The 20,322-nt window shown below is 39.5% G+C and overlaps 1 protein-coding gene across 3 annotated transcripts; it reads left to right on the top strand.

Moving 5' to 3' along the window:
- Positions 1-897: 897 nt before the first annotated feature.
- lin54 (lin-54 DREAM MuvB core complex component) lies at positions 898-15,521 on the top strand. Of its 3 annotated transcripts, none has more exons than XM_036595107.1 (14): positions 898-1,065; positions 4,970-5,711; positions 7,044-7,164; positions 7,348-7,484; positions 7,656-7,811; positions 8,390-8,600; positions 10,005-10,078; positions 10,828-11,025; positions 12,577-12,668; positions 12,951-13,022; positions 13,147-13,249; positions 13,409-13,546; positions 13,695-13,897; positions 14,395-15,521. In XM_036595107.1, exons 2-14 carry the CDS (start codon positions 4,983-4,985, stop codon positions 14,591-14,593), a joined length of 2,433 nt encoding a protein of 810 aa, XP_036451000.1. In that variant the 5' UTR covers positions 898-1,065; positions 4,970-4,982; the 3' UTR covers positions 14,594-15,521. The 3 variants fall into 3 exon arrangements, with proteins under 3 accessions (XP_036451000.1, XP_036450999.1, XP_036451001.1); XM_036595106.1 differs by lacking the exon at positions 898-1,065 and adding an exon at positions 1,983-2,782; XM_036595108.1 differs by lacking the exon at positions 898-1,065 and adding an exon at positions 2,784-2,858.
- Positions 15,522-20,322: the final 4,801 nt, after the last annotated feature.

Below are 20,322 nucleotides of genomic sequence, written 5' to 3'. Positions count from 1 at the left end.
AGAAGTGATCAGGGAAAAAGTACTGAGGTTATAGATAAACAATAGCCTTCTTCAGTTGGAAATAACTAGGAACATTTAAAATGTACTAAGGGTAATTTAGAGTGAATATTTTTGACTTTGCAACATCTGTTTTCATAAATTAAGTTTTATATTTATTCACTAATTTTATTTTTCAGGGACGACGGCCATAAATTAGCTAGAGTTAGCCAAGAAGGCAAATTTTTACCTGTTGTCCCTGTCCAAATGTCAAGAGGCACCTTAACTTAAATGAAATACAATACTTATCATTAATTAGGTGATAAAAAGTACTGTAGTTTGTTGTGTGTGCCATTTTTGCTTATGTAATGAACATACTGTACCACATAGAAGTGATAATATCATTTGGTCTCGTGGTTGTGGAAAATTTGACAAACCTCCCTGAAATATAATTCTATATCTCTATCTATATATCTATCTATGTAAATATGTGTATATATATATATATATCATATTGATTATGTCATAACTGAGCCCCAATGTGACACTTTAGGCTAAATGAAAAGAGTGTTCATGGTTACAGAACCATATTCTTTACTAAAGATTCCTTGAAGAACCATAATTTTTAAATGTGTGTAAATAGGGAATAACCTTTTGGCGCTATATAGAAGCCTTTACAGAAAGAACCATCTACAGCACATTCTCCATCAATCTGAAGAACCATTTAACAATGCAAAGAACCATAAGACAACAATGGATGAAGCACACTCGTTTGAAAGCCGCACTAAGTAGGCAGGCTGGGATTGAGTGTGTAGTGCGTAGTATTCGAGGTGAAACAGAGCAGCCGTGCGCGCGGGAGTTCCGTGCACATGTGACGTAACTCGCGGGTTCCCATGGAGGCGGAGCCTCATTATGGGATGTTAGAGGTGAAATGGCGCTCGGCGCGGTATTTTAAACAATCGGATCCCTTTGGCGAGACGTACCGAGCGAAAAACGGTTACGGGACTCATCCGGACCGGACCAGTCCGGGCCGAGCACGAACGCAGCGAGAAGCGTCCACGTTTCCAGAAAGGCAGCCGTGACAAAAATGTAAGTATTGCGGAGTTCTCTTTCTCGTGTATCGGTGTTCAGTGCGATCTTAGCTGGTTAGCCGGATGCTAACAGTGTTAGCCGCCGAGCTAACAGCTGATGTTGGACGAGGCTGAAGTTGGCTTTGCTATTCGCCAGCTTCTTGTTCGAATGGTTCCGTTCCGCCTTAAATGGCGCAGTTCATGTAACTGGTGCAGCATTTAAGGTAGAACGGGATAGTTAAAACAAGAAGCTGGCGAATAGGAAGCCGACTGCAGCTTCGTTTATGTTGACTGGGCAGATTCACTAACTAAGTCACTTGAAACGGTTTGAAATTACTTTTGTAGCTAACTGTCACCTCTAACAATATAAGCCACGAATTTACCCTCATGTTCGTGGTACAACTGAGGTGAATATTTGTTGTTTTGTCTGGTGCCTGTGACAGTAATGACAGCAGCAGCAGCAGCCAGGTCCGAAATGGTAGCTTAGCTAGGTTAGCTGATTGACAAGTTGTGCTCTCAAGGTGCTAAACTGTATTTTGGTGCCTGTTATGCTTCTTATTAGTAATACAGTGAATAGACGGCTGGTACACTTAAAACTGGTTAATCTCATTAGTTTGTATGTTTCAGTATATTATCTTTTTGGTAAGCAGTGTTTTGATCGTAGCAATAAATACTTGCGTCTCACAATTCCTCGTATTTACCTTTTCAGCTAGATCCATACAGATGTACATCATACGGCTAAAGCTGGCCAAGTCATCTCTTGCACTCGGGTTTTTTTATTGCAATAAAGCAACATTTTTTTGTGGGATGTTTTAACACAAACGAGTATTTAAAAGGCAACAATGTTGTAGTAGTAGTAGTAATAATAATAATAATAATAATAATAATAATAATAATAATAATTTTGAGAGCCATGTCCAATTCTAGTACAGAAAAAAACCTGCAGGAAATTAAGTGTAAATAAGCTGAATGTATACATAGTTGTGCTACAGCAGTGTAGCTACAAGTTCCTGTTTGTTGTCCAGTGCGATAGTGGGAGCTTATTCTAATAACTAAATACGATTTTTGGAGGTTGGGGTGATACTGAGCCCCTAAGGTGACTTAGTGATTATTTTTTCAATAAGGCATGGCCAAAAAATAATATTTTGAGACCACGATATACTGTATTAAGGCCTTAAATTAGTACATTGAGGCCACGATTTATGATAAACTTAACTCACGGCCTCAATATATTAATTCGGGGCCTCAGCGTAGTAATTATACTAATGGTGAAATCACCGTGTCACCTTAAGGGCGCCGTAGGTTTCTGTATGTGTGTGGGGAAAACAATCTTGTGCATGCAAATAAACGATTAGTTTCTGTTTTGTGTTTTGCTATTTGGTATCTGTTTTTTTCCCCGCTGATAAAACAGCAGACCTCCCCTCTCTCTGTCCGCTGTTGTTTTTCTCGTGTCTCAAAATGAACTGATGACGAGTTGAAAATGGCGGATCTTTCGAAATCCAACCCGGGCCTGAAATAGAAACGCAGCTCCGCTGGCCGCTTTTCCGCAGCAGGACTGACTCTTCATCTCCACACCTCACACTTTTCAGCCTGGACACCGTCTTATATCTGTCCGGCTTCATTCTGCGAGCTGCGTAGCGCAGCGTAATGTCGCGGTTTGGTGCAAAAATCGCCCAACGCTGGTTGAAAAATTCCTAAAGCTGACTCGCCTCTCTCTGACCCATCATCACACTGAGGTAGGACAAAGATTGTGATATTTTTCTGGGATGTTCAAAGAGGCCTAAACCACAGAGTTCATCTCACCGTTTCTCAGTACGTTTTTACAGTTTTAATTCTTCACCAGCGACATGTTTTTAAGAATGTACATACATAAACAAAGACGCGAGTCCCGCCTCGGCGTGGGCTGCCGTGTCTTTGGCGTATTTAGTTAGTTGTGATCCCTTATTTCAGTGTTTCGTTAGCTTGCTTGCTCATGCAGCTTTATGAACTGAAACCTATAGCCGTGCTAGCCACCCAGCTTTTAGCCATGACAGCTCGACCAGCTCTCACTTACAATGACAGCGGTATTAATGTTAAGCTAGCTTATTTGCTAAGCTAGCCAAGTAGTAAGTTAAGGTATTAAGCAAAAACACTGTCTGTTCGAATAGCGCGCCATTTGCTTTTCTCACCAAAGCGTGTTTTTTGCCTAAAATAGTTCATTTATTTATTAGTTTTGAGCTGCTAGACAGTTAGTTAGTTCAGTCTCCTGTTACTCCATTCCTTCACCGTCGCAGACTTGGTGCACACTTGCTGTTTTGAATAAGGCCGCTTGTTGACTAAATTACTCTCTCTGTATAATTTAATGTCTTCTTGAATTTTATCCAAGTGCATTTTTGCACATTTATTATTTGCATCTGCTCATCTTTTAGGTTTTAGATTTAGATTTAGAAATTTATTTCATGCGTTTAACATAAGTCTTCTGCTGTTGGCGTAACAACACTGGAGGCCACACACCATTATAGAGTAATATAGCTGGTCTTAACTATGTTATTAAAAAACACATTTGCAGCTTTAGACTAGAATTAAAGATTTTTCATGGAGTTTTTTCTCTATTTGTGTAAGATATATTAGTAGCAATGTCTATCCGCAGAGTAAATGTTTGTATAGTTATTAACTGCCTCCCAGGTTCACCTCAGGTATTTCACTTAGTATCCAGTACAGTGTATTATTGTCGTTACCAACTTTCCTGGATAATTGTTGTGCAGACTTGTTTCTTGAGATTAAACTAGTGTGCCAGTTTGATATTACTGCTAGGATTGGAGCCCGTACCCGCAGTGATATTGGTGCTTATTGGGGGTGTAGCGAATCTGAGACCAAGACCAAAACCGCAATAAAAATATCCACGATACAAAAAGACGGAATGACGATACGCCCCACCCCAACCTGTTGCCATCTGTTGAGCTCTCATGTTAATTTATGTGAAGTTAAGTTAATCTAACATTTTCTTCAGTATTGTTCTTTTTGGCATCCCAAATTGTTGGTGATTTTAATAAACCCCAGATTTTTTTTCCTTTCTTTTTCTTATTCACCCCCAACCCCAAAAATGGTAAAACAAAAAAACAAAACATGGATTTAGAGAATTGTTACGCCCCTAGTGCTTATGCAAATTAAAGGAACATCTGCCACTTCAGAATGAACTTGATGAAAAAACAATGCAGTTGCATTGTTTTCTGTGCTTAAACAGCTTAAAAATATAGTAATAAAGAATACAAATGTCTCTCTTAATCAGGCATAGTTAGCACTTTTGAAAACATCCTACTGACTGGTTTATGTTCTCTTTGTCATTTTAAGCATGTTAGCATGTTTTTTTATTTAAAGGTCCTTTAAGTCCTATATATTTCTTGTGTCCCCCCCCTCTTTATAGCATTTGTGTGGGTTTTTGTTTTAAAAACATAATTCATAACTAATTTTTACATGACCATTATCCAATCTTTTTTTTATCACTTAGAATTAAACAGGCTCTTTTTGTTATTGTGCCTGTAAGACTGGTATATGTAAAAGATCTCTGTTATGATTGGCTGCCCTTTATTTCGCCTCTACCAAAAAATGCTCCTCCTAACTTTAGTATGAATGAGTGGAGCTAAACTTCAGTATGAATGAGTGGAGCTGAGCAGGAGGAGGATGTATGTACATTTTTTGGCTTTTGTGGCATCACTTAAATGGTGAATTCAAAACGGGCTGTTTATTGCTTACTTTCCTTATAGAGACCAGCGAGTGAACGGTACCTTTTGAAACTTCTAACAATGTTGATGTTCTGTGTCAAACTCTGATTATTAAAACATAAAAAAGGATGTGACTGTCATTTCTTTGATATGGGCTCTTTGAACAGTTGTGTGACTGGCAGTGTCCTCATTGACATTTTATAATGTGCTTCTTTGTTGCAGTGCGTGTGAAAGGATGGACGTGGTGTCGCCTGATCTGAACAGTATCCTCCCTGATGAGATCATGGACACTGAAGCCATCGCCATGGAGGAGGACCCCCCCAACGAACCCTCTGCCTCCTCCACCTTGTCAGAGACTGAGCCAGCTCAGGTTCCTATGGAAACAGAGGTGCCTGAAATTGTGGGCTTGTGTCCTTCTACCACGCCGACACAGAAGACGCAAGCTCTGACCACGTCCACCACCACAGACTCCACTCTGTGCAGCAACAGCTCTGGGACACAGCTTCTTGTGACCTCCTCTTCCTCTTCTGGCCTTAAGCCTGTCACCACCTCCACGACCCAGTCCAGCAGTCCTGTGGTGGGTCAGAGCCTACCCAAGCTTTCTGCCCCAATAACGCTCCCAGCCAACCACCAGCTCATCCTCAACAAAGTGGCTGCCTCCCCGGCTGCAGATGGCAAGCCTCCAGGCACAGCTGTCCTCAAGCAAGAAGGCCAGAAACTCTTGGTCACTGGCCTTAGTAAGACAGGCCAGCCGCTTGTGCTGGCTTTGCCTCACACGTGGAGCAAGCCTGCCACATCTCAGGGCACGGGGGACGGCAAGGCTCAGACGACGCAGTTTAAAGTGGTGACAACTGGGACAAGAACAGACCTGAAGCCTGTGATCGGAGTGCAGGCCATGAGCTCTGCCAGCCAGCTGCTGGCGTCCTCCACACCTCTGCAGGCCCAACAACTCAAGACTGTTCAGGTGTGTGTCACTAGAGATGGGGACTGTGAAAACTGCCGTGAATCATATCAGTAGGGATGCACAATGATACTGGGTTCATATCGAAATCAGCAGATGATTGCTTAAAATAAAGGTATCTTTTTCGAACAGATTTTACTGATATTTTAAACCAATATTTTGGCAGTGTGTAGTGGAAGAGCGGAACATTTGGTCGATGCTGAGCTTCTGTGCTAAAGTTGTCTGTATTTTGTTCACTTTTACTGCATTGTAACCCTAAATGAATGTTATTTCACCATAGTGATAATCCTGGTAGTCTTAGTCTGAAATTCTACGAAATTTATGTATCTGCAGAAATGTACATGAAAAATATCTGACATTGGCATAGACTATTAATTCCAGTATCACTGCATCCACTGACATCAGTGACCAAAATTACCATTACTTTCAAGTAGGGCTGCAAATGATTTCTATAATTGTTTGATTTATCATGGCATTGATTAATCGGAAAAGGTAATGTGCAGCAAATAGTCTTTCAATGCCTAAATATTTTGTGCCACACACAGTATTTCTTTCAACAAATTTAAAAATACAAGGACCCTACCTTCTAAATGGTATACTGTTTTGCTCAGTGTGAGAGGTGCAGAAATAATAAAAGAACAGCGTAATAAACAAATCTTACATGGCAGCCCAGGTACTATTATGGAGGTAGTGTAATTCTACAAAATCATTTTGCAGTTCGTTATTTCTACTAATGATTAAGCAAAATAAATTAATTAGTTTGTGTGGTCGGTAACATCATACAACGATGATGTCCTTAAGGTATGTTTTCAGGATTCTACCAAGTACAAATATTGTACAGTCAACATTAAGAAACATGAAAAGCATCATGCTAAGGCAACTTAGGCGGGGGTTGGGGCAGGGGTGGGATTTCAAATTCACCCTTGTTTTTGAGACACTTATTTGTTTATAAGAAATGAAATGCTTACCGTCTAGTATGTCTGCATAGATGTGAAAGCCACTGTTTATACATGAACAGTTCAGGCAGGAATGGGCCAATTAAGTCTTTAGTTAATGTGGCAGTATTAGTACAATTTATTTAGCTTGCAGTATTGCAGTTTAGAGTGACCTGCAAATTTTAGTACTAGAAGGTGGAGGTTGACTTTTGTTGCATTACAATCACATTAAGTTAACAGCTTCCACATTTAGAATAGTTGTCTTTACAGAAGCTTCAATTGTCAGACATTTAAAAAGGTTTAAAACCCCTTTTTACTGTGCTGCCTTTTCCCTGCAGCTAAAAGTCCCAAATGTATTGTTTTGATGCTTTGTTTGAAGTCATGTTTCTTCTTTTGACAGTTTACAAAAAAGACACCAGTCTCCACAGCAGGACCCATGATAACGAAGCTGATAATCACAAAAGCTCTGAACAACAAGGGGCTGACGAGTCAGGCTGCTGTGCAGGCTCCTGTTGTCACAGGTGATTTTTTTTTTTTTCTGTTTAACTCTCAGTAGCAGCATGTAGGTTGTAAATGTCTGAGAACTGCACAGTGCTATGGCCTGGGCTAATGCACCTCAGTGGGCCGCTGAGAGATTAAAAGGAGTTGATTTGTGTTAGAATTTTTGACCTAAAGTATTCATGTACTTTTTTTTTCTCTCTCAGGGAGGGTCCTTTCACAGACCACACCATCGACTCCTCCACGTAGCATCGCTGTCGGAGAAACGGTCAGTACAGTGCCACAGAGCATCTCCAGCAGCAGCAGCAAAGTGGCCATTTCTCCCCTCAAATCTCCCAGCAAAGTGAGTTTCTCAAAGGATACCTGTGTTAAAGGGCAGTGCCACCGTTTTTGCTAATTGTCCAAGAAGAGAAGCCAGATTCTCATCAAACCCAGAACACATCTGTATTTTGGAATGTAATTAGTCTTTAATAAAATTCTCTCCCTTGTTCTTTCTTTACTGACCAACTTGTAGCTGACAGTGGTTTCAGTGGCCAGCCAGTCTCCAAACTCTCCTCAGAAGCCTGTGGCACTGCCTCTGAATGTGGCTCTGGGCCAGCAGATCCTCGCTGTCCAGCAGACTCCCACAACCTCCCCGGTAAAAGCAGGAACCAGCCAGTCCACTGCCCAGGTACCTCACTCGCTTAGCTTTCAGAGCGCTAACCAAGGTCTGTTCAGTGTTTTCAAGCAGTACTAGCAATTCAAGCAGTGCTGCTGTTGTGAGAGAAGCTCGTTTTTGGGTGTTGAAAAAAAAACATAAATAGTATTCACCCTTTTTGTCGCTCTAGAGCTATAGTTTATGGATGAACAGGCTGCCCACCTATAAAAAAGCTAAAATTCTGGATGTAAAAAGGAAAAATGCAGACTGTGCTACCATAATTTACTTTAATTATTTGCATTAGCGCAACGTTTCAGCACTTGCCCTTCTTCAGTGTGCCGAAACATGTCTTTGCTGGTGTGAGATTATTGAATGAATATAGCGAATTATGCTTGTGGCATCTGATACCCACCCCCCTCCATATTTGTACGTACTGATGCAGAAAACCTTTGGTGTCCCTTTAATAATTTGTCTGACACCTGTACCATCCAGGACAGTCCCAGATAAGAGGTATTATTGTGTTACTAAGCATGTTTTGTATTTTGCTTTAATTTGAATGCATGTGGAAGGATCTAATAAAGTGACTGGTTTTGCCTCTCCCCTTTTCATAGGCAGTGAAGCCAGTGCAGACAGTGGCAGTAGGTGGGGTTGGCCAGCCCCAGTTTAAAACTATCATCCCCCTGGCCACGCCACCCAATGTGCAGCAAATCCAGGTTCCTGGCAGCCGCTTCCATTATGTGCGACTGGTTACAGCAACCACAGGGGGCAACACGCCACAGACAGCCAGCCCCAGCACTAACACCAACCCTGCAATCCAGCCAGGTACAATGTCAGATCATACATATGCATATGTTCTATACGTATTATAATACGTATTATATATGTGTACCTACATGTAATAAAAAACAAACTAAACCCAACCCAAACCTCAGCTGGACTGTGAATGGTGTAGGTTAAAGAGGATTTCTCCTCTTAGTGGTGAAAAAATGTTTTCTGTCGAGATTGTTTTGCCTCACCATGCCCTGTATATACCTCTCCACCATGAATGTAGGTTAAAACATACATTTTAGGCCAAAATCATAATTTAAATCTATCATAAAACAATGTCACAGGCATTAGTCAGCGTGTTGTTAACCATTTCATATAATAATTTTGTGAGACAGCTTGTAGAGGTGTTAAATGCCTCAGACGTCTGGTTCCTAGCACCACTGCTGTGAACAATTATGTGTCAGTAAGTTTTTTTTTCTAGAATGGTGCATTTTACATCAGATATTTCAGGAGACTTTGTTTACGTCTTACTGATTTAGTTATGGAGAAGACTTGAAACATCTGTGAAATGTATCTTTAACCTCAGTAACTAAAGAGAAATGGTTTTGTCCTTCAGTTTTAAAAAATGAAGAACTTTAGCAAAAAGCACTTTAGAAAGTCAAAACCAATGTGGTCCAGGCAATTTAGGTTAGCCCTAGATGCACATCTCCACTGAGATTAGCTTTAATTAATACAAATGTTAAAGGACTCATATCATGGAAAAAGAAACTTTCTTGCTCTTTTGAGGTCCGATGCATACATTGTTAAAGTTTTGAAATGTACCATTCAATGCCTGGTCCACTCCATACATGTAACTAAGTGGGGGCATGTCACTTTTTCTCACACACACATACACACACCTATTAAGGATACAGCAGTTTAGCTCTCTCCAGTCATAACAGAAAACTTTTTAATATATCAGTTATAAAAACACAGTAACAAAAACAGCCTGTTTATTTCTGATGTTTAAAGAGGTATGAAAAAGTGTCATCCAAAGTGAATTAAAGCTGTTTTGGTGTATAAACCCACACAAACATTGTAAACTGATGAAATGCAAGAAAAATTAGGGGCCTTAAAGAGGATGAGTTTAAAGTTTTCCCTTCAGATTCACTGATTGACCTTAGGAGATCTGATGACATCCAGCTCATGGTTACTGGTTTCCAAATAGGACTTACTTGCATGTTTTACATTTGGCTTCCTTTTTGAAAATTACAGACATCCTTCAAAGAGGGCAGCCGATTCCACAGCAATGGTATTATGAATGAAATTCTAGGTTAAGAGTTGATGGACTTTGGTTCATTACCGTGTGTGTGTGTGTGTGTGTGTGTGTGTGTGTGTGTGTGTGAGAGTGAGAGTGAGAGTGAGAAGGAGGATGTAGTTAATGTTTATGATGGTCTGTTTGGTTTGCTGTTTTCACAGCCAAGCCTATGATGATGAACACTGCTGCAGTGAGGATGTCTGTTCCCATAGTCCCAGCACAGACTGTCAAACAGGTAACATCACACTCCACTTTCCACTTTAATGTAGAGAGTTTCCCAGTGCCTACAGCTGCAAGACATTTTGGAGGAAGAAAACAGTATCCAACACAGTTTCACTGTACTGCTGACCTACAGGACTGAAATCCCACCTTTTTATATGAACATACATACATACATACATACATACATACATACATACCCCTTAGCTATTAGAGCTATTTATTAAAATGCTTGGCTTAGCAAGTTAAATTAAAATATATTTAAATATATTCTTGGAGAAGTCCTTTTTAAGGAAGATCATCTTCAAAGTTACTTTTAAAATGTAATAGGTGACAGATTACTAGTTACACTTAAAATTTTAATAAGTGATTACATTGAGGACATAATTAAAATAAATTAATGTAAGTTATTACATTTCATTACTTTTGATTTTGTACATACTACCAAATGAATGGAGCCTGTCTAGATGGAAAAAAGATGCAAAGCAATATAATGAATATTATATTCTACATATAAGCTTTAAAGCCTTTTTTTCCCAAAAAGGAATATATTCAAGTGTGACTCATTTTTTGATCACCAAGAATTTGATAAGTAACTACAGTGTCAGTGAAATGTGCTGGTGGGGGCTCAAGGTGGGTTGAGTGTGGGAGACACTGCCTTGCTTATTCTTCACTTTTGGAGGTGGCGCACAATATACTTAGACTATTGAAAACCTCATTTTTCAGTCAGGCCTCTCTGTCTGTTCTGCGTTTCTTTCCCCACAGGTGGTGCCAAAGCCCATGACCTCAGCAGCCCAGGTGGTGACCACCAGCCAGACACAGCAGCGACTCATTATGCCAGCTACCCCACTGCCTCAAATCCAGCCCAACCTGACAAACCTGCCTCCAGGCACCGTGCTGGCCCCTGCCCCAGGTGCTGGCAACATGGGCTACGCTGTGCTGCCAGCCCAATATGTCACACAGGTCTGTTTTTAACTTGGGTGTATGTAGAAGAAGGTGATGTAAGGGACAACTGTCCTGTTACAGTATTGGCTTTAGATTACACAGCTAACACAGAAATTCTGCTTGGTGTAATTACTACTGGGTAGGATAGCTGACCATTTAAACGTGGCCTAAATAAAAAGAAATATATATTTATTTGTTTTTGTAGCCTTTATAGAAAAAGCTGTCGAAGTAATGCTAGCTGTTTCTAAGCCTTAGGCTTTTACGATATATCATATTTTTATCGTTAGTGTAATATTTGACCTCGTTAGAGCGAAGATGACTGTACATATCAAATTACCTCATACACCTGGCACCAGAGAGATGTCATTTTCTGCACAAACTGTTAGAAACCTAAAGGATGCTCTCCTACACTGCTACAAGTAACTTGACTATTATGCTAAATGGCCACAAAACACACACCTGAATAACAAAACCCTGTCCACTGAACTGCTAGCCTAAATATTAGGATTGTTTTTACAACCAGTTGTTTTTACAAATTGTGTTCATTCTTATGTGCCTAAATGAAAAAAATATGCTAAATTTTGTAGCCTTTATAGAAAGAGCTGTCAAGGTTGTCAGCTTTTCAGTGCACATAAAACATGCTTGTAGTTCTGAAGTAGCTGTTGGTATTTCATTTCTTTTTATTTTGCACAATAGTGAATGGTGTTCCTATATATATATATATGTGTGTGTGTGTGTGTGTGTGTGTGTGTGTGTGTGTGTATATATATATATATATATAATCCTATTTAAAGGAGAGTTGAGTTAGATTTCTGTTTAGACATCCAAAAAAAGTATGTAGTTCCATCATCAGTCAGAGGCACACTATTTTAGTAGTAATTTATCACTCAAATTGTCATCGTAATATTACCTCTTTAAGCAAGCCACATTTTTTTTCAATATTGTACAGCCCTCTTAATGGGCATATAAAAGCATGCTGCTCCTGGATAATTGTTTTGTCATATCTAATTCTAATTTGACTACAAGAAGACTGGGCAGGGGGCTCTCATCTATGCAGTGGTCCTATTATCGAGATGTCTTGAGCTTGATCCTGAATGATACCACAACCTTCCATGTCCAGGAGTCTGAGCGAGCATAACTAGCGTCACGCTCTCTGGGTAGAATGGCCCTCCCTCTCACCCATCACTTAGCACAGTGCTAGGCATCTTTTAGCTGACGTAACAGAATTATGTCAATATATTGTATTTGTTAGGTCAGTATATTACTTAATTACTGTTTAAAAAGGAATATCACTAAATTCACAACTCAGATTTCTGTACAGTGGTGGTGATGGGAACCAGGGGTCAGACAATTGTGAAGTTTCTCTAAAACGCAGCATTTTGCGTCAAATAGCTCTGAATGACTTTTACATCTTAACCGTTTAAATATGTAGAAACTCTGAAAATTCTGGAATTCCACTTTAAATAGGTTCCCTCTGAACATGCAAGTATAGAGATTTTGACACTGTGTGTGTGTGTGTGTGTGTGTGTGTGTGTTGTGATAAACTGTGCTTTTTGGTTTTTTTTGTAGCTCCCACAGTCAGCATTTGTGACTTTGGCCAGCAGCTCAGGTTTCTCCACCCCCACCTCCATTCAGACCCAGGCCAGGCTTCCTCTCAACGGGTAAGTGATCCACCATTCACTGCATCTGAACCAAGCCTGCTTTTTGTAGTAGTACAACACCATAATCTTCTTGTAGTTTATGGAAAGGGGCTTTACTCTCCAGCACACTGATACTGTGTATTAACATAATGCCAATGCGCCATTAAAGGATCTCTTTACCTCATTTAAGGAGCTTTATTTACACAGACCATACATCAATTCCTTATTTTAGTTTGTTTGATTAGTTATGTACTTTGATTAAAGGAGAATGTTAAAGAAATAAATTATTTGTCCTTGTTGCAGTTTATCAGCACCAGATACAACTTCAAGACCCCGAAAGCCTTGCAACTGCACCAAGTCACAGTGCTTAAAACTGTAAGTGTGCACTTACCTCTGGCCATGGTCATCCATCTTCAACAAAGCTGAGTAACGTTTGTACATTGAAAGAAGTACAAAGGTTTTTTGAAAGATTAATAAAAGATGTCTGCTTTACCTGCAGGTATTGTGACTGCTTTGCGAATGGGGAATTTTGTAACAACTGCAACTGTGTAAATTGCTTCAACAACCTTGACCATGAGAGTGAAAGGCTGAAAGCCATTAAGGTATTGAGCACTTCAAAAAGTCTTCTTTTCTTTAAAAATATACTGTCAGTAACTCATGTAGATTATTTATGTCTTTTGTAGCTCAGTTCAACAAATCAGACAGAGGAAATTTAGCAGAATTTGGTCTTGCTTAAAATATTAAATATTCTACCATTGCAGGCTTGTTTGGACAGAAACCCAGTAGCTTTCAAACCCAAGATTGGCAAAGGAAAAGAAGGAGAATCAGACCGAAGACACAGCAAAGGCTGCAACTGCAAAAAGTCTGGCTGTCTGAAGAACTATTGCGAGTGCTACGAGGTGAGTTTGCTTTCGGTTCTGCCATTATTTGTCTCACTATTTGGGCATTATGTAGATCATTATGTGCAACTCAGTTTTACTTTTCACTATAACTAGCAAACAGTGTATAAATGCTTTACTTATTTTTTTTTTCTCCTGCTGTTCCTAGGCAAAGATCATGTGCTCCTCAATCTGTAAGTGCGTGGGCTGTAAAAACTTTGAGGAGAGTCCAGAGAGAAAGACTTTGATGCATTTGGCTGATGCTGCGGAAGTGCGGGTGCAGCAGCAGACTGCTGCTAAGACCAAGCTGTCTTCTCAGATATCAGACCTGCTTACCAGAACAACACCGGCCATCACCAGCGGAGGGGGGAAGTAAGGCCTGCTTTTGTTTTCAAATATTTTGGTTTCCATTTAGTTGAAAATGATTCCTTGCCTTACCATAGCCTTACCATGGCCTGTTGCTACAAGCCCTCTAGTGGCCATTCTGCTGGTGTAATGAAGTTTGACTAAAATATGCTAAATTAATATAATCAAATAAAATGAGAGTTTTCTTTGAATATTTTGTTTTAAACTCTTCAGACGTCTGGTTCCTATCACCACCACTCTGAGGAATTCTCACTTTTCTTTAAAGCAGCACATTTCACATCTAACCTCTATGAATGACGTTGTCTACAGTTTATTAATTTAATTACACAGAAATTTAGCAAAATGGGTGAAACTTGCTTTAGAGATGGTTTTTGTTCAAGATGCTCTGTTTTGGAGAATTCACCATCTAAGATTGATCTCCGTTAGACTTTATAGGAGTGTTCTGTTGGCCATCAGTTGTTGTAAATTCTCCTGTAATCAGTCTTCCCCTCTCTCTCACCCAGGTTGCCGTACACGTTTGTAACGAAAGAGGTGGCAGAGGCGACGTGCGACTGCCTGCTGGAGCAGGCAGGGAAGGCTGAGCTGACAAACCAGCCGCAGGCCCTGGCTGAGAGGCTCATCCTAGAGGAGTTTGGCCGCTGCCTCCGCAGAATCATCAGCTTTGCTAGCAAAGCCAAGACGGACTGCTCCATCAACTGCTAGGACTGACCTGCCAGGCCTGACCAGACTGCACTGTAGGGCCCTGGTTTAGGCCAAGACATCAGCTATTTGTTAGGCCTTAGCTGACTGGTCACAGATCAGAGCTTGGCTGAACTCCTCATGCTCCCTACCAGCTGCAGTGCAATTCCCTGGATGTATTTCATGCTTTTGGCTCACATAAAAGGCTGTAAGTCTTCTGCAGATCTTCATGGTTGATCCTACATAGGAATGAATGCAGGGATTACATGGGCTATACTGGATGCAGAGAAAGACTCTGAATTCCGGTGCTTCCCAAAGACGTCTGGGTTGTGGGGAAGGGAAGATGGGCTGGGTGATATGAGCTTATACGCTGTACAGCGCAGAGGAGGACTACATCGGGGTTGGCCACAAGGCCTATCCTATATCACAGTAGCCTTTATATGTGGGCTTGCACAGTTCGTTTATTTGGAGGAGATTTTTAAGGGTGTGGTTTGTTTTTTGTTTTGTTTTTTTGTTTGTTTTTTTTATAAAGGTAGTTTTCTCCTCCTAATGCAAACTTTTCCTTCATTTTAAATCTGCGATCATGGCATTTCGTACTGTTTTAGAATGAGACTGCATACTAATCACTTTTCCCAGCCAGTTTTCTTTATATGTATATTATTTACCGCCAATAACCTCAGATCAATAATCATTGTGTATACAGTAAGTAGCCTATACTGTAGCCTCTTTATAATGCATTCACAATATTTATTTGCTTTTTTTCCCCCTAGCCAACAGAAACTCCCCAAAGAAGCTGACTGTGTTACAGTCCCAGAATCTTATGGTAGATTCTTGTTTGATTGCATTACTGGGTTCCTGTTGATGTGAAGGAAGGTCACACCATCATTTCACAATTCTATTATTGTCGCTAGTCAAGTCACTTTGTTTCTCCTCCATAAAACAGTCCGTTTCAGTTCTGTCCTCCCATGCACTGCGTATTTTTGTGGGTTTACCTGTTGTTGGACCAGGTCTTGCCTGTCCCAAACAGCAATTCTGGAGGGTTCTATTGTTGAGATGTAAACAAACTGAGTTTGATGTGAAATGACTCATTGTAGAGAAGCTTACTGACTCACAGGTCACCATGTCTACAACACACACATAGCCTTTTTATTTACTTTCTAAAATGACCAGTGAATCTACATCAGTTTTTATATGTAATATTACTGATGGTGAAATTGTGGTAAATCTGGAATGGTATTTTGCTTTACAACATCCGGCTTTTACCTCCTAACCATTACTCTGTTTAAGAAAATAGTGTTTTAAAACTATCGTAAATCAGGTAGTACATTCATAACCATCTCAAGTATTTCACTTTCTGTGAGGGAGCTTTTAGAGACATTTGGTTCCTATCACCACCACTGTGAACAGCTATGATTCTGTAAGTTTCTCTACAAAAGAACATTTCACATCACACCACTCGGAATGACTTTTACATCTTAACGACTTAATTATACACATCTTTTTGAGAAATTGGAGTACAGTATTCCTTCAAGTGAACGGGGAAAGCACTACCCTGCAGGAACTTTCAGGCCTGTTGACAGTAGGAGCAAACCCAAATTGGTGAAAGTTTCACCCATATCTTCATGCAGTCATTTTTATAGGTTGTCTGCACCAAGACAGAAGCAATATATAGTGCAAACAAATAGTAATGTGGCATTGTGGACTCGACTGTTCAAAAAAAAATTATAACAAATTTTGTAAACACGCAAATCTGGATCTGTTTTGAATTTTGTAAACCAGTTTTTACCATCTGTAGTGACTTCTCTCAGCCCACTGATTAAATATGCAAAAGTACTGAAAGTGACTGTATGGGGATTTCAGGGTTTTTTTTTTTTGTTTGTTTTTTTTTGTGTCAAAACTTTTGTTTCTTTGCAGTTTGATATACCAAAACAAATGTTATGAGGAGAGATGGATGGCAAGAGAATTGTATGGCCCATCTAGGCATAATGTTAGTGTGAGTGTGCTCCAGTGTTTTTGAGTGACTCATGATTTGGTTGGCACAGGTGGTCAGCACATTTAGTATGCAAAGCTCCAACTAGTCATCAAATACAGCTTTAGAAAGTAATGCATTACTTTGTGAAAGTGTTACTAAGAAAGAGGTGATAATTAAGCAGTTTGCCAACAAGAATAAATGGGTGCCCTGTAAAGAATATTAGAACCATTTCCCTGTAGTACATGTTCAGTTCCAAAGTGCCTTTTCATGTCACAGGTTAAATTGGTATTCACTGTGCTCTCTTCTGATGGAGTTTTTAACAGAGTCATATTTTAATGAATGGATTTCAGATTGGCGTCCAATTTGAACACTTTTAAAACCAAATGGATCTTTGGCTAGTCCTACATGGACCAGGTTGAGTATATTGAATATGCATGATTGGTGGCTAAACAGGACTTCATTTTAAAACTTTCTCCATTTTTGGTCATCGGCATTGTTCATTAGAGACCCTTTGGAGAAATAAACACTTGTCAGGAGATTTGATATATGCCACTTTCTACAGTTCCCCTGAAGCAGATGATTCTTGGTCCTTGTTGTTCTTATAAAGTGAACATGAGATGTAATGAGTCTTTGGTGCATCTTGGTGTGCCTTAATCAGTGCTCAGGGTTTGCTTATATTCTGTAATTTGCTTACATAGTGTCTGCAGGCGTGAATACTCGCACCCGTCTGTTCATTATGATAGTCTGTTGGAATGTAAGCGATGGTCTGTCTTGCTGAAGTGAGTTGCCCTTCATCCACTTTTTAATAGTATCTTTTTCACTGGCGCTTCGACCTCCTTTTTACTCCTTTTATAGGTTCATTATAAGGCTGTAAAGCAGTAGTAATCACCACCTTATAGATAATGCCCAGCTTAGCTCTGAATACCAGTATTCTGACTCAGAGGGCATTTTTGTCATGTATATCCTTCTGGTTTAAATCACTGTGAGCTATGAAAAATCGTACTAACGAAATTTGTTCGGACATCACCTGTGCCATCCTAAACTTGCGCAATTGGGTTCTCTTTGTCTTTGCGTGGATTTGTGGGGGCTTTTTTTGTTTGTTTTTGCAGAGCTGCAGACAGTTCCTTCAATCAAATTTCCAACGTAGTTGTCATTTTACAGGCTAATGTACGATGTCTCGATTTTAGATTTGAATTCTTGATGGGGAAATCTGTTATTCAGGAGAATTCTCACTTTTTTCAAGTGATCTGACCGTGTAATCTTATATAAATGTATAAATATGTAAATGTAAATGAAAAGAACTGTAGTGCTCCTTTTGTAAAAAAAAAAAAAATTAAATTGCAATACAGAACCTCTTTTCCACAAATTAGACCCCTTAACTAATATATAATTGTTATATTGTTTGCAGATATGTAAGGAAGATCTTAACCAGCTCTAGTGTTTTGATTTTTTTTGTTGACTGTATATGTTGGTGTGACCATTGGCTGTGTTTCTGTACACATCAAGTTTGTTTCTGCCCCCCCCCGCTTTCCCCACTGTTGTTGTTGTTGTAAACCTTGTTTTTTCTGTCTAATTATTTAATTTATCTCATTTTTATTCTTCTTAATATGATAACATCAAGTATCGCTCAGAATTAAAAATCCCCAAGTATTTTGGAAAGCTAGATTTATATTCAGTGTATTGTGTACACTACAAAAAAATTAAATTCATACAGTGCTTTAAGATGTGAGAGCAGTCAGGCTACTTCCATAAACAGATGAGATTGATGCTATGTTTGTGTTTTTCAGTGCAGTCCATGCTACTGCCACTGTCTGTGAAGACTGCATGACTATGTGCTTGATTTTACACGCCTGCTAACAATGAGTGTGGCTGAAGTCCATAATTAGGACAGTTGTCCATATACTTGTGGCCATGCTATGTATATTTGTGAGGAAAGGAACCTATGTTTTGCTTCAGTTACATTTTAGTTACTAATTTCTTTTTGTGTTTAATGTATTGGTGGTTTTGACTGATTTCTGACTTGTGAGGTTTCAGAGCAAGAGTTCATTAAGAAGAGAAGAATAGTCTTAACGCACTACAGTTCCTATGCTGATAGATGCTAAATGCACTAAGACAAGGGTGTCCAGTCTTATCCACAAAGGGCCATTCCAACAAAGCAGGAGCTCATCTGATCAGTCGCTGAAGACCGAGACCACTGTGGAATCTGGTGTTCTCATGCTTGTTTGGAGTGAAGACCTGCAGCCACACTGGCATTTTGTGGATAAGATTGGACACCTATGGGCACCTATTGAAAGGTGTTTTTTTTTTTTTTTTAAAAAAGGTCTCTACTTTCACCTGAGTCATTGTTTGACTGAAGTAACAGTACTTCTGCTTGAGTAGGTGTTTGGAGGACATTAGTAAGCAAGCTCTTGTTCTCCAATTAGGTCATATCTTACATAGCCTACCTGCCAAATACAGGCCCATCTCAGAACAACAAAAGATTCCTTCTTTGTACAGGTTCAGTATACAAATATTATCAGGGAGGAAGTACAAAATAAAGCCACACGTGATGGATGTGAAGAGTGAGTTTGGCCTACAGGTCAGCACTGCTTATTGAGTCGGGATTAGGTTATCTAACCAGCAACAACCCAGAAAACAAGTGCCCCATCAGAAACCTTTACAAGCTAACTTTATAAACATTTAAAAGTTATCCTTAAAGGCAAATTATAATCAAAATATGTGTAATTATTAGAGGTTGATGTGAACCCCTGATTTGGCTTTTCACAGGCCAAAGTAGATGATGGTAATGAGGAGTGAAAAAAAATATATAATAAAATAATATAATAAAAATATTAATTAAGGTTAATTAAAATGTCTTTCAACCACAAGAATTTATACATTTGTATTGGTGAAGGGGGAATATTAGCCCGGTTTACTTTTTATACATATGTGAGCAGCTAATGGTGAGTTACAAACAAGGTTAATGATGTGTCTCACGGCTAAAAACATTAAGATAATAAGATGAATAAAAATATCTGTCTCGAGTGATTTGATAAATTATATGAAAGTGTTCATTTTAAGACACTGAAAGGGCCCATATTTTACGTTTTGTTGTTTTATTGTTTACACTTGTTTACACATTTTTGTGGATTTATGTACCAAAAACAGTCGTCATTCATTTTTCATAATTCAATGACCATTTTCTAACCTCTCTATCCCTTAGAATTAAACCGGCTGTGTTGTTACTGTACCTTTAAGACTGCTATGTGTAAATAAGCTCTGTTCTGATTGGCTGCCTTGTATTGCGTTTCATTGAAAAAGTAGTCTGGGCTGAAACTATAACTTCACTGTGACTGGACTTTAATAACGTGGCGTCAAAACACAGTGAATTAAGAGCGGGCTAAGTCCGAAATGGTGCTCTGTTCACTATATAGTGCACTATTCTGGGGGTTCTGCCATTTTATAGTGGTGTCCAAGATCCAGTGCACCACAATAAGTAGGGTACTACCTACCCTAGTGGATAGGAGATAATACATAATGCACTGCTGAGCAGATTCAGCGAGCTCAGCTACAATGGCCGCGTCTTCGCCTCAGAGAGCTCGGTGGATAGATGAATAGATAGATGTGACGTAATCTGCTGTCGCACAGTAATAGATCACTGTAGTCGTGCGTCATTCTGTAGTCCTCGTTATGCCTATATTAGGAACTCCGGGTCTAGACCCCATTTCTCTATGGCCAGAATGAATAAGGTTTTCGAAAAATCGCCTCTATCGCACCCCGTGTTAAATAAAAATGTTCAGAA

This window comes from Colossoma macropomum, unplaced genomic scaffold (assembly GCF_904425465.1).
Source record: "Colossoma macropomum unplaced genomic scaffold, Colossoma_macropomum, whole genome shotgun sequence".
In the NCBI taxonomy this organism is placed as follows: domain Eukaryota; kingdom Metazoa; phylum Chordata; class Actinopteri; order Characiformes; family Serrasalmidae; genus Colossoma; species Colossoma macropomum.
The sequence above is the reverse complement of the archived record's forward strand: the minus strand, read 5'-3'. Positions and strand labels throughout refer to the sequence as shown.

Bases quoted from the DNA above. Each gene is read 5' to 3' on its own strand.
- lin54 (XM_036595107.1), top strand. From the start codon at position 4,983: ATGGACGTGGTGTCGCCTGATCTGAACAGTATCCTCCCTGATGAGATC. The intron at 7,812-8,389 runs GTACCTCACTCG...CCCTTTTCATAG, and splicing joins CCAGCCAGTCCACTGCCCAG to GCAGTGAAGCCAGTGCAGAC. The intron at 8,601-10,004 runs GTACAATGTCAG...CTGTTTTCACAG, and splicing joins CAACCCTGCAATCCAGCCAG to CCAAGCCTATGATGATGAAC.